General features: G+C 47.5%; 2 protein-coding genes across 4 annotated transcripts in view; one reads left to right on the top strand and one right to left on the bottom strand.

Annotated features, from left to right (window-relative positions):
- Positions 1-6,368, top strand: part of LOC111966646 (PDZ domain-containing protein 4-like) — a 28,065-nt gene extending 21,697 nt beyond the window's left edge. For all 3 annotated transcript variants that reach the window (XM_023991491.2, XM_023991492.2, XM_070444559.1), the window contains 5 exons: positions 310-400; positions 552-650; positions 734-796; positions 908-1,009; positions 3,045-6,368. In XM_023991491.2, coding sequence (XP_023847259.1) covers positions 310-400; positions 552-650; positions 734-796; positions 908-1,009; positions 3,045-5,054 — 2,365 coding nt within the window. In that variant the 3' untranslated portion in view covers positions 5,055-6,368. The remainder of the gene's footprint in view (positions 1-309; positions 401-551; positions 651-733; positions 797-907; positions 1,010-3,044) is intronic.
- Positions 6,369-7,693: 1,325 nt separating this feature from the next.
- The window catches only part of LOC111966953 (lysine-specific demethylase 5C), a 19,713-nt gene continuing 14,942 nt past the window's right edge, over positions 7,694-12,464 (bottom strand). Inside the window, exons 11-16 of the mRNA XM_070444332.1 lie at positions 12,371-12,460; positions 12,011-12,130; positions 9,836-10,685; positions 9,520-9,719; positions 8,131-8,319; positions 7,694-7,964 (exon numbers count right to left, since the gene is read on the bottom strand). Of these exons, the coding sequence (XP_070300433.1) occupies positions 7,956-7,964; positions 8,131-8,319; positions 9,520-9,719; positions 9,836-10,685; positions 12,011-12,130; positions 12,371-12,460 (1,458 nt within the window). The 3' untranslated portion in view covers positions 7,694-7,955. The remainder of the gene's footprint in view (positions 7,965-8,130; positions 8,320-9,519; positions 9,720-9,835; positions 10,686-12,010; positions 12,131-12,370; positions 12,461-12,464) is intronic.

The raw sequence follows: 12,464 nt of genomic DNA on the forward strand, positions 1-12,464 counted from the left end.
ATGTGTGTGTGAGAGAGAAAGAGAAGGATAGAAAACGATAGCGAGAGAGAGTGTGTGAGAGAAAGGGACAGACATAGATTTACTGTATATTTCACATTTGTTTGTTATCTACTTCACTTGCTTTGGCAATGTTATCATGTTTCCCATGCCAATGAAGCCCTTAAATTGAATTGAGAGCCAGAGAGAGGGGGGGTGGAAGAGTTTGAGATTCAATTTATCCAAGATGTTTGAAAGCGCTGCATTCTGTATGTCTGACAAACAAACAAAATTGGGACACATTACATATTTTCTCATATGTTTTATTCTCAGTCTCCTACAGCCTGAATATTATGACCCCAACAACTACTTTGACATCACTCAGCAGGAGGGGGATCTCCGACAGGATGAGTTAGAATACGAGGTAAGTCTCAATTGTCTTGTCAAATCAAATTGTCTACCATCTAATCCAAAAGAAATCCCATTCTTCATGCCCTCTCTATCTCCATTACCAGTGTTCAGGTGTTTAACTTGTCACTCAAAACGTGTGTTTTTCCTGCCACACATTTCAATAGGAGGTGGAGCTGTATAAGTCTCGTCAGCAGGACAAGCTGGGGTTAACGGTGTGCTACCGGACAGACGATGAGGAGGATCTGGGGATCTATGTGGGCGAGGTGAGGAGGATGGGAGTGAGGATGAGGGTTTTCCTCGCTGTGATCGCCTGTTTGCCAGCTAACTTAATCCTCTCTCACTCCAGGTCAACCCCAATAGTATAGCTGCTATGGATGGCCGCATCCGGGAGGGGGATAGAATATTACAGGTAAGAGAACATTAGGATTGTTAAGATAACATTTCAGACAAAGTTCTATATTATAGCAAGTCTATGTAGAAAAAAGGGTCAGAGTACATTTATGATGTGATTCTGAATCAGATAAACGGGGTGGACATCCAGAACAGAGAGGAGGCGGTGGCCATTCTTACCAGGGAGGACAGTACCAACATCTCCCTGCTCCTGGCCCGGCCCGAAATAGAGGTGAGAACCTCTCCCAGAACAAAACACCCAGCATCTGACATACAGATGTAGGATCTTAATTTGATCACCCTGTTACATGATAATATTCCCGCAAAGCAGGACATTTTAAAAGGTATAAAAAGATTTCTGAAGTTTGTAATTTTCACTTGGATATTTGACTTGAATTTAAGTTCTTTATTTTCACAAGATCCCCATTTACAATTTTCCGTCAAGTACAATTCAACATAGATCACCAATCAAAGGCAGATCAGATTGGTACCTCTATAACAAGGGGACATTCATGTAAAGGAAATAAGACTGGCGTTCTGCATCTCCCCCTACCCTGTTTACCCAGGAGACAGGAAAGGTGAGAGGAGTGACGAGGGAGACAGATGAGTACAGATAGAGGGAAATGGAGCGGGGGTGGGAGGGATGGACAGCGAGCGTTAGTGGGAGAACGAGGAGAGCCTGCTTGTTTTCAGTACGTGCCAATGTGGCATTGCTTTGTTTCCCTCAAGGTCACAGCTCAACAGATCTGAGGACACAGTCCCAGGACATCCCATAATATACACACATACACACAGCAAATGGGTAATCACTGAACACACACCTCCAGATGGGGCAGAATAGTTTACCCTTTTTATACTGAGAGTGGTGCATAAGCCATAGACACAAACACACACGTCTGTACATGTGCTCTGTGACACAGTCAGTGTTGAAATCGGAATGCAGTCCACATTCAGCTAGAGGGCAGATTTAAGCGAGGGCCATTAAAATGTAGGTTGCTACCCAGTCAGTCACGCACTGCACGTACCCTCATCTTCCTTTACTCATGTGGCGCCCTCCAATCTGCAGAGAGAAATGAGATGCAGGGGAGGCTAAAACGGAGATAGACAATGCTTTATCAATATGAATCCTCACAGAGGGAGTTGAGGAGAGGGTGAATCATCAGAGAGAAATATATGAGCAGAGATTAAAGGGGCAGTGCAGTCAAAATCATGAATTTTTTGGGGGTGTTTTATATATATTTCCACACAGAGGTTGGAATAATACTGTGAAATTGTGAAAATGATTCTCATTTTAGTGTAAGAGCAGTTTGAAGAGGCATGGGTGGTTTTCTATAAGTTAATAGATCAATAACAAAGAGACTTTCCCCTCCTCTCTGCCAATAACAGCTAGTTTTCAGGTTACATATCCCTCACATTAGGCTCCTCCAATTAGGACCATCACTCAGGCCACTCCCATACAGTCCTAGCAAAATTCTTGCTTGAGAAATAGCTTTTTGCCAAGAAGCTATTATTTATTTATTTTTGACAATTTTCATTGAAAACAATCAACAAACAAACACAGTATGGTATTTAATTGTTACCCAGAAATGACTTGACATTCAGATAAAAATGTCTGTATTGGACCTTTAAGGGTTATTTCACCGGTCTTGGGGATAGAGGGAGATACATAAAGGGGTTGTTAGATAAGAATAATCCAAAAGTCTGAAACGTATTAAAATTAAAACAATAAAAATGTTTATCAATGAAATGTGGTCAACTCCACTCTGAGGCGTGAATTGTTTGCGGAATTCAACCAGAATATTTACATACACATTATCAATATCTCAGAGGGTCTGAATAAAGGGATGAATTTGTAATTTTCCTACCTGCTCTATTCACTAGTAGTAACAACACACTACAAAATCATAACAGAACAGACTGGCAATGTGTGTGTGCACGTGTATAGCTGGATGAGTGGGTGTGCATATATTTACCTTTAGGCCCAATTGACCTATTCATCCAGACAGGTCAGTGGAAAATAGCCTCAAGTACAAAAATGTCTTTAAAATGGTAATGAACTCACACATTAAGTTGGCTCCTGCGCCATCTAGTGACTGAGATGAACAATAAGACATACGTCTAACATGTTGTATGAGGTTCAAAAGAGTATAATAAAATAAACCTGCTTTATTCTCATATGTTTCTTTTCCCACTTCAATGACACCATCAACTCAACAACGGCCATCAAAACAACAAACACAATATGTGAAACACCTTCTACAACTCAGAATGACAACCAGCTGGACCCAGATGAGCTGGAGCTGGAGGTTCTGGACAATGCCGTCCATCTGCCTAGCCCCCATCAGCTGAGGAACGGGGCCTCCGTGCTCGATGCAGAACCAGAGGTCATGGGTGGTGGTAGGGTGGGAAGCCGTGGGTGGGGTCACCGTGACTCTCCTAGCCTGCTCCACACGGTGCTGAGTAACAGCCAGGAGTTGGACAGCGGGGTGGGCCGTACGGACGAGAGCACCCGCAACGAGGAGTCCTCAGAACATGACCTGCTGGGAGACGACCAGACCAGCGCCCCCACCACCAACGCGACCAACACCCCCGGCAGCATGCGCAGGTTCCACTCTGGCCAGGGGGACAGGGACACCCCACCCCTGCTCCATGGTCATTCCACAGAGTTCCACTTCAGCACAGACTCTCTGCTGGGGCTGGACTGTCTGGGTGGTGGAGGAGGAGGGGGGGGGGCTGTTGACCTGGCAGGGGAGAGGGTCTACACAGCTGACCCAGTGAGGATGATGCCTGGACTGACGGAGGAAGAGTGTGATAGGTACAGGGAGCTCCTGGAGATCAAGTGCTACTATGAGAAGAACGGCAACGCTCTTCTGCTGCTGGGGGAGCATGGGGGTCACGGGCAGGGGGGCGATGGGGGGATTCCTCTGGATGTGAACAGGAATGAGAACCTGATGCAGCATGAGGTGGCCCTCCTGGAAGAGGAGCTACGCCACCTGGAGTTCAAGTGTCGTAACATCCTGAGGGCCCAGAAGATGCAGCAGCTCCGGGAGCGCTGTCTGAAGGCATGGCCCCTGGAGGAGGAGGAGGAGAGCGGGGCCGGAGGTGGGGCCGGGGCTGGGCGGGTGGCTCTTCTGGTTAGCGAGGAGTCCTGTCACCATGAGCTGTCAGACATTAATGAGCTCCCTGAGAGGGAGCGCTCTGACAAGGACAGCACCAGAGCCTACAACACAGGAGGGGAGAGCTGCAGGACCACCCCTCTGGTCACCGAACAGTACCCCTCCCTCTCTGCACATGGCCGCAGCAGCCTGGAGGGGGGAGACTCAGCCTCTTTGCAGTGTCGAACTCCCAGCCGGCACAGGGAGAGGGGGGGCAGGAGGGAGGAGAGGGGGCAGGCTAACCTAAACCAGCCCTACTCCCCTAACTCACACAGAAGGGGAGCGGAAGCCAAGACCTCCAGCCCGGGAGGGGCCAAGTTCAGATCCCTATCCCGCAACGGGGCGGCCAGGAGGGGTTCGGAAGGAGGTGCGGGACACCCCAAAACCAACGGGACAGTAGAGGGGAGGGGAAGAGGACATAGCGCTGAGAACAGCCCTTATCTGTCCCGCCGTCACTCTGGCCCCAGAATCCCCCAGCGCTACCAGAGCTGCATGCAGCTGAGGTCCCCCTGTACCTCCGAGGGCCTGGAGCGACCTAGGGAGGGCAGCGACAGTCCCATGAGCCTGGGTAGCACATGCAAGGACATCCACCAGGGCCCTGTGTCCATGCCCTCCTTACCCATCCTCCCTCCCCTCCCGCCGCCAGCCTCACCACGTATGGAGTGGAAGGTCAAAGTACGAAGCGACGGCTCCCGCTATGTTGCCAAGCGTCCCGTTAGGGACCGCCTCCTGAAGGCCCGGGCCATGAAGATCCGGGAAGAGCGCAGTGGCATGACCACGGACGACGACGCCGTCAGCGAGATGAAGATGGGCCGCTATTGGTCGAAAGAGGAAAGGAAGCAGCAGTTGCTGAGGGCCAGGGAGCAGCGCAGACGCAGGGAGTTTATGATGCAGAGCCGGCTGGACTTCCTGAGGGAGTCGCATGGCAGTGGACAACACGGGGCTCCACAGGGACAGGAGCCCACTACCATCCTGGAGCTGAGCCACAGGAGGAGCCAGAAGAAACGGAGCCGTAGGATCCTGGATAACTGGATTACCATCCAGGAACTACTTGCTCACGGGACCAGGTCACCTGACGGGAAGAAGGTCTACAACCCTCTGCTGTCAGTCACCACTGTTTAATGTAGAGGGGAAAGGTGATGGGTATAGAGGACAGAGAAAGAAAGACCGAGAGAGGACGAGAAGAGTGGAGAAGTAGTATGTGGAGGGGTTGATTTAGAGGAAAATAAATCCACCTCAATCTTGTATGTCACTGCCATAGAGGAATCATCTTTATATCTGTGCCATTATAGGGTCTGTGACAGCCTGGGCAGCTCCATTGAGGCTATAACCCATAGGAATTACCACCCAGTTGACTCCTTTATGGCGGAAGCCTTCAATGGCAATATCCACACTTAAACAGGTATATCCATTGAGTTTGTTATCTCTATGGTCACTGCACATAGGAGAGGGAGAACGRGTGAGATCGCACCACAGCTTGTGAGTAGAGGAGGAAAATAATGGTGCAATGTAGAAGAATATAACATAATTAAGCAATAAGGCCTGAGGTGTGGTATATGGCCAATATACCACGGCTAAGGGCTGTTCCTATGCGAGACGCATCCTGGCGTGCCTGGACACAGCCCTTAGTGGTATATTGGGCATATACCACAAGCACTCTAGGTGCCTTATTGTTATTATTAACTGGTTACCAACGTAATTAGAGCAGTAAATAGTATTTTTCTCATACCCATGGTATATAGTCTGATATACCACAGCTTTCAGCCAATCAGCATTCAGGACTCGAACCACCCACTTTATAATTACCAATATTGCAAGCTGTCATTTCTGCCTGAGAGAAAAGCATAAAGATAAGCAGGGAGGTAAGACAAGTAAAAAGAAAGCTCTGGTGAAATAAACCAACCTGTAGATATTGACAGTGCCCTGTATGCCAACTAATTTGCTTGTGTACGGCATTTACAAAGCACACTGGCAAAGAACAGAGCCTGGGCCTTATTGACTAATGACTGAAATGGACATTGCGGCAAGATCTGACAGGCATGGGTTTTCATATGAATAAATTGAGAAGCAGTGACAAAAAAGGCACGCCAAATCCCACAGCACACGACAACTACATATCTGCTGGTGGAGACGTGAGGAAATGTTCTGGAATCTTCTGATGACTGGTACAATCGTATGGAGTTACTTTCTCATACAGTATGACAGAACAATGAGGAGTGGTAAGTGGTTCTTTGACATTTAGTTACTTGCATGTTGACTATAAATGTAAAAAGGAACAACTTAAAATAGACTTCTTAGTGTGAAATTGTGGACGTGATAATGTGACATGTTCTTCACTTGTTCAATTCTTAGACTAGAAAACTGTGGCCCTGTTTGTTCAGTATACTGTGATGTCTAGTCCATAAGCGTTTTACAATAAAAGCTTTTCTATATAAATTGTTGTGATTTTATCCTTTGAATTGTTTGCGTTGTTTCTGTCACACTGCAATACAGTAACACACTCAAAATGATCTCAAGGGAGATGTCAGGAGCCCAGGACCCCCACGACTACCCCTGTGGTTTAACTTCACGTTCATGCAACACAAAGGGTGTACTGATCCATTCAGCAGTAGAAATATTTTTCAATATGCTGTCAAATAATTGAACGGAAAGGACAAGAGTCAAAAGATTCCTAAAACAATTCTAAACCTTTATTTTCTAACAAGAGTGAAAAACAAAAAAGGTAACATTGAAATGAAAAGTTTATACACAAACTCGACCACTGCGTGTCTGCAATATCAATACCAATAATAATAATAACTTGAACCCAGAGACAAAGTAAATTGTGATAGAGTTAAAGTGAAGTGTTACTTTTGTTTGGGAGGGAAGAAAGTTGAGGAGCAGACTGAAAAACAGGACAGAGAATCAAATAATTAGTCTGAGGGGGGAATCATAGAATGAAAACAAATGAAAGAGTCAGTGGTGACAGAGAGAGATAGATTGTGAGAGAGGTACAGATACCTATTTTGGGAAAGTAGCACCAAAAACATGAATGCCTGTTTTTCACACTTCCCAAAATATCCAAAATGGGCTTTATTGAAAATGCAAAGTCCCCTCCAACAGCCCAGCCTTAAACAAGAACCAATACAAAAAAATACAAGTGTTACCATGGTGACCATTGTCACCTAGGATACAATGTCATTCACAACCTTCCAACGAACTGAACTTCAGCTTTAAGTTAGCTTCATGTCCAAAACACCAAGAAAAATGGATCATGAAATAATTCATTCCTCTTCAGTCGGGTCAACAACTGGACCTCCTTGTCTGTCTGTGTGTTCGACAGGCTTGTGTCAAACTAGCATTTAATATAGCTGAGAACACATAGCATATTGACTGACTGAGTAACAGACTGACCTCAGAGAACTGGAGCCCTAATTAAGACCAAGATAACTGCTCTCCTATGACATTGCCAGCTCACACACTCCAAAACACTTTCACAGGGAGGATGGAGGGAGGTAGATAGAGAGAAAGAGGGAGGGGGTGTAAAGTACAGGGCAGAAGAGAGGAATGTGCTGGTATGTTCAAGGGGGATGGAGAATGAGACAGAGGAGTGTAGAATCTAGATGTAGGATCTCAGAAAGAGAATCAGTGTTAGTGTTTGAATGTGATAGGCGGGTGAGCTGTATAGAGGGGGGGTAGGACAGGTTAAGCTGGTATAGAGGTAGGACGGCAGGGGAGCATGTATAGAGGGGGGCAGTAGCAGGGGAGCTGTATAGAGGGGGGGTAGGACCGCTAAGCTGTATAGAGGGGGGGTAGACAGGGAGCTGTATAGAGGGGGGGGAGTAGGCAGGGGAGCTGTATAGAGGTGGGGGGAGCAGTAGGCAGGGGAGCTGTATAGAGAGGGGGTAGAGCGGTGAAGCCACCCGGCCCTAGGCGAGTTGCGTTTCCACAGTTTGACAATGTCTTTCGGCCCAGAATCTGTCCATTCTATCTCTCTCCAAACGTTTGACCATTCTTTACTCCTGAGTTGCATCCATAACCATATCACAAGATCTGAGTGAGAGGGAAAGAGAGAAAGTGAGAGAAGCATGAGTTAAACTGGTTAACCTTTTTTAAAACAGGTATTGTAACTAATGTCTACATTTCTTGAACAAAATTGAGGTGGGCCTAACAGAATATAAACAAAAAGAAGAAAACAAAAAGCGAGGAGGTCAGTTACCTCGGGGTGTGTCTGGATGGGTATGTGAGGGGGTGTGTGGTTGAGGGGACAGGTCTTCTTGCACTCCGAGGCGTCCTGGGACCGGGGTGTTCCCTCCACCCCTGTGACGCCCCTCTGGCTCTTCCTCTTCCTCTTGGAGTCTTTAGCCCGCCCCACACGGCCCACTCCCTTCTGCTCCTGGAGCTCAATCTAAGGACAGGGGTCAGGACAAAAACATGATACACTACATGACCAAAAGTATGTGGATCCCTGTTCGTCGAACATCTCATCCAAAATCATGAGCATTAATATAGAGTTGGTCCCCCATTTGCTGCTATAACAGCCTCCACTCTTCTGGGAAGGCTTTCCACTAGATGTTGGGACTTGCTTCCATTTAGCCACAAGAGCAATAGTGAGGTCGGGCACTGATGTTGGGCGATTAGGCCTGGCCCACAGTCGGCGTTCCAATTAATCCCAAAGGTGTTTGATGGAGTTGAGGTCAGGGCTCTGTGCAGGCCAGTCAAGTTCTTCCACACCAATTTCAACAAACCATTTCTGTATGGACATCGCTTTGTGCATGGGGGCATTGTCATGCTGAAACAGGAAAGGGCCTTCCCCAAACTGTTGCCACAAAGTCGGAAGCACAGAATCGTCTATAATGATACGCTGTATCATTAAGCTTTTCCTTCCCTTCGTCCGAACCATGAAAAACCGCCCCAGACCATTATTCCTCCTCTAAACTTTACAGTTGGCACTATGCATTGGGGCAGGTAGCATTCTCCTGGCATCCGCCAAACCCAGTCGGACTGCCAGATGGTGAAGCGTGATTCATCACTCCAGGGAACACGTTTCCACTGCTACAGAGTCCAATGGTGGCGAGCTTTACACCACTCAAGCCRACGCTTGGCATTGAGCATGGTGATCTTAGGCTTGTGTGCGGCTGCTCGGCCACGGAAACCCATTTCATGAAGCGAACAGTTCTTGTGGTGATGTTGCTTCCAGAGGCAGTTTGGAACGGTGTTGCAATCGAGGACAGACGATTTGTGTGTGCTACGTGCTTGAGCGATCACGTTCTGTGAGCTTGTGTGACCTACCACTTCGCGGCTGAGCCGTTGTTGCTCCTAGACGTTTCCACTTCACAATAACAGCACTTACAGTTGACGGGCAGACATTTTACGAAATGACTTGTTGGAATGGTGGCATCCTATGACGGTGTCACGTTGAAAGCCACTGAGCTCTTCAGTAAGGCCATTCCACTAGTATCCACATTCCACAAGTATCTTCCCACACTTCATTGTTTTAAAGAAATTGAGCTACTAACTATTACTAAATTGTAAATTTCAACACCACCATAGGAGTTAAGCTAATACAACATACACCGCTAAAGCTAGAGGTTTCCTAGTCTCTCACCAGTATGAGTGTTCTGAGTGTGTGTCTGTGTGGCTCTAAAGCAGCCTGCAGGACTCTGTGGATGGTGCTGGTCTGGTCCAGAGACACCTCCAGCAGGTCTCCCTCTAGCTGTAACTCCTCTAGCTGGGTCCTGGTGGTCAGGGACAGCTCTATCACCGGGCCTTTTAGTGATGGGACCAGCGGTAGCAGAGAGCCCACACCTGGGTGGAGGTAGAGGGATACAGTCAGATACATGGTAAGTGTCTACAGTAAAGGGGTACATTCAGACAGGGAAAAAGTTACATCATGGACTGGAGTTCAAATGTTGTCTACTAACCTGTAACATTGTGGTGAGACTTTACTTTCTTGCTTACGCCGTTTTCACATCCAGCCTGCATGCYGCCATTCATCTCTTTCTTTAGGGTCTTCTTGGGAGAGTTCTCCTCTGTGAGGTCTATCACTCCATCTCCTCCCTCTGAATCTGATAGCACTATCACCGACTCACAGTTCCCTTTCTTCCCATCCTCTTCCTCCTCTCCCTCCCTGTGAGGCTGGTTCTGTTTAAGCTCCTGCAGCCTCTCTAGTGCCCCCTGTATCTCAGGGGTGTCCAGTGCCTCCTTGGCACGCCCCTGCCAGGTGATGGCCCTCTCTGTGAGACACTGCAAAGCCTCTCCCTCTGGCAGACGGACGGGCAGCCTCTGGAGCGCCACCAGCAGGGCCAGTATGGTCTCCAGACGCGGGCGCCGCGAGCGCTGGCACCGCGGGCACAGGAAGCGTGAGTCCCAGTCCCACCAGCAGAGGGGGTTGGTGGGGAGCCCTGAGGAGGAGGGCAGGAGGGAGGGGAATGGGACACACCCACCGTGGAACCAGTCTTTACACAGGTGGCAGCGCAGCAGAGGGGGGCGTGGCGCCCGGCCACACACACACACTGACTGAGGAGGGGTGCTGCTGCTTGTCGTTGTGTGGTTACTGTCCCCGTTCTCCTTTCCACAGTTCTCAGAGTGGAGGGCTGTGTCTAGCTCCATGGGGTCCTCCCCCCACCTCCCACCTCCATTCTCCTTGTCCTCCCGCTCTGTCTTGATCTCTTTCTCAGCCTTCTTCTCCACACCTGGTTTAGACAGGTTGACCTTCTGGAGCCTCAGCAGAGCCTCTTTCTCCTGGTGCTCTCCCTCTTTAAACGCCATCACCTAGAGGGACAGACACAGATTATGCACTGCCCTGTACTTTTAAGTCATTGTCTCATTTCTTGTCTAGTTGTCGTCTCTGCCTGTTGTTTGTATAAGTCTGAGGCCCTGTTGGAACCCTAACAGAAACTGTTGACAAATCAAGTTGTTTGAATTTGGTTATGACATACTGACACCGGCAATGTTCCCTCAAAATTGTGAAAATTATGTGCAACTTCCACGTGTGTTTACAGTAAACACTGAGGTTGTATCCACTTTAAGTTACAGTTTCAGACAGTGGTTGAGTAGGCTACTGTGGCTATTTGATCATAATGTAGGCCTGCCAGTGACCTACCATCAAAAACAATGTATAGCATAACATTTTAACATGGAAATAGCTGTTCTATCATTCAGCCTACAGTAGCAGCCAATGTCTGGTATTCAATGTAGGCCTACATTCCATGAGATTTGAAAAAAAACATTTAGGGCTTGACATTAACCTGTTTATCCACTTGTCCTTCAGACAAGGAGGTGACTGAAAATGTGTTGCTTGATGCAAGAAACCATTTTACAAAATAAACTGCATTAATATTCCCATACCATTATTACAKAGAACAAGACAAATTATACTACCCTCTGCCTATTGGCTAAATACAACACTTCCCCCTTGAAAGCTCTTTACCGGACTGGCTTTTCAAAGATGTCTAGAAATGTACACGTGCTGTGCTCCTGTAGGAAGCAATCATTCCCCTATTGCTGACTACAAAACTATAACTGGGCTAATAACGCACTAACTAGCAAAGGATATGAACAAAGGTGCACACATGCAGCTCTCGCTTTGATCTCAAAACAAGCACATCTACTCACGACCGCTCATCCTGTAAACACAGTCCAGTTGGCTCAGATCCATATATAACAAGGGTCTAGTTGCATATAGTCCTACTGCAGCTCTGATTAGTTATGCCAAACAGGTCTGTGTAGAGGGCTGAATTGTGCCTGTCAATGCAATAAAATCCTACTCTCATGGGTTCTGCCTTACTAAATTTGACATACTAAGCCTTGCATAGTTTGTTTTGTTTCGATATGTCGCATTGAAAGTGGCTAATGTTGATTCGATCACAATTCCCACAGTAAAAGGAAACGCTGATAGTGTTAACTAAGGGGAAAAACTCTAGAAAGTTGAAGTTCATCTCGTGCTTCTTTGCGCAGGCTAATATTACTTCTGCGCGGCAGTCCTGGGATGCTGCGCGCCTGTGTGCAGCTTAAAGGGAACATTGGACACTGGTAAATAACACACTAGAACTTGACAGCCATAATGTCTGACTAGGCCAGACTCTATACAGACTCACAATGGCACCAGGGTCTCTCAGGTCCTGAGCAGAGAGGCCCAGAGTGTTGGTATCTGGGTCATCTAATGGATCCGTCTCTTCTCCCCTCTCCTTACGTTTCTCCACACACGGACACAACACCTGCAGCAAGAAAAAGATGTGATGATGCTGTTAGTAAGACCCACACGTTCACAGACAAATTAAAATAAGGGCTAACACTAACAATATTCACATGCACCCAATTCACAGTCAGTCTCTCACTCTTTCTGGTGTTCCCTGAAGTGTTAGTGATTTACATGTGTGGCAAATACCAATCTTTTAACCACTGTAGATAAAGAACTAAAAAAGGCTCACACACACTCCACCCCTGGCCTCTCTGACCTGTAGCAGGCTGTGCTGGCTGCTCTTCTTCAGGAAGGTCTTGGAGGCCTTGTCTCTCCAGGAGTGGGCGCTGGCTACCTGCAGCTCCAGCTGC

Source organism: Salvelinus sp. IW2-2015, linkage group LG7 (assembly GCF_002910315.2).
Source record: "Salvelinus sp. IW2-2015 linkage group LG7, ASM291031v2, whole genome shotgun sequence".
NCBI classification, from domain to species: Eukaryota; Metazoa; Chordata; class Actinopteri; order Salmoniformes; family Salmonidae; genus Salvelinus; species Salvelinus sp. IW2-2015.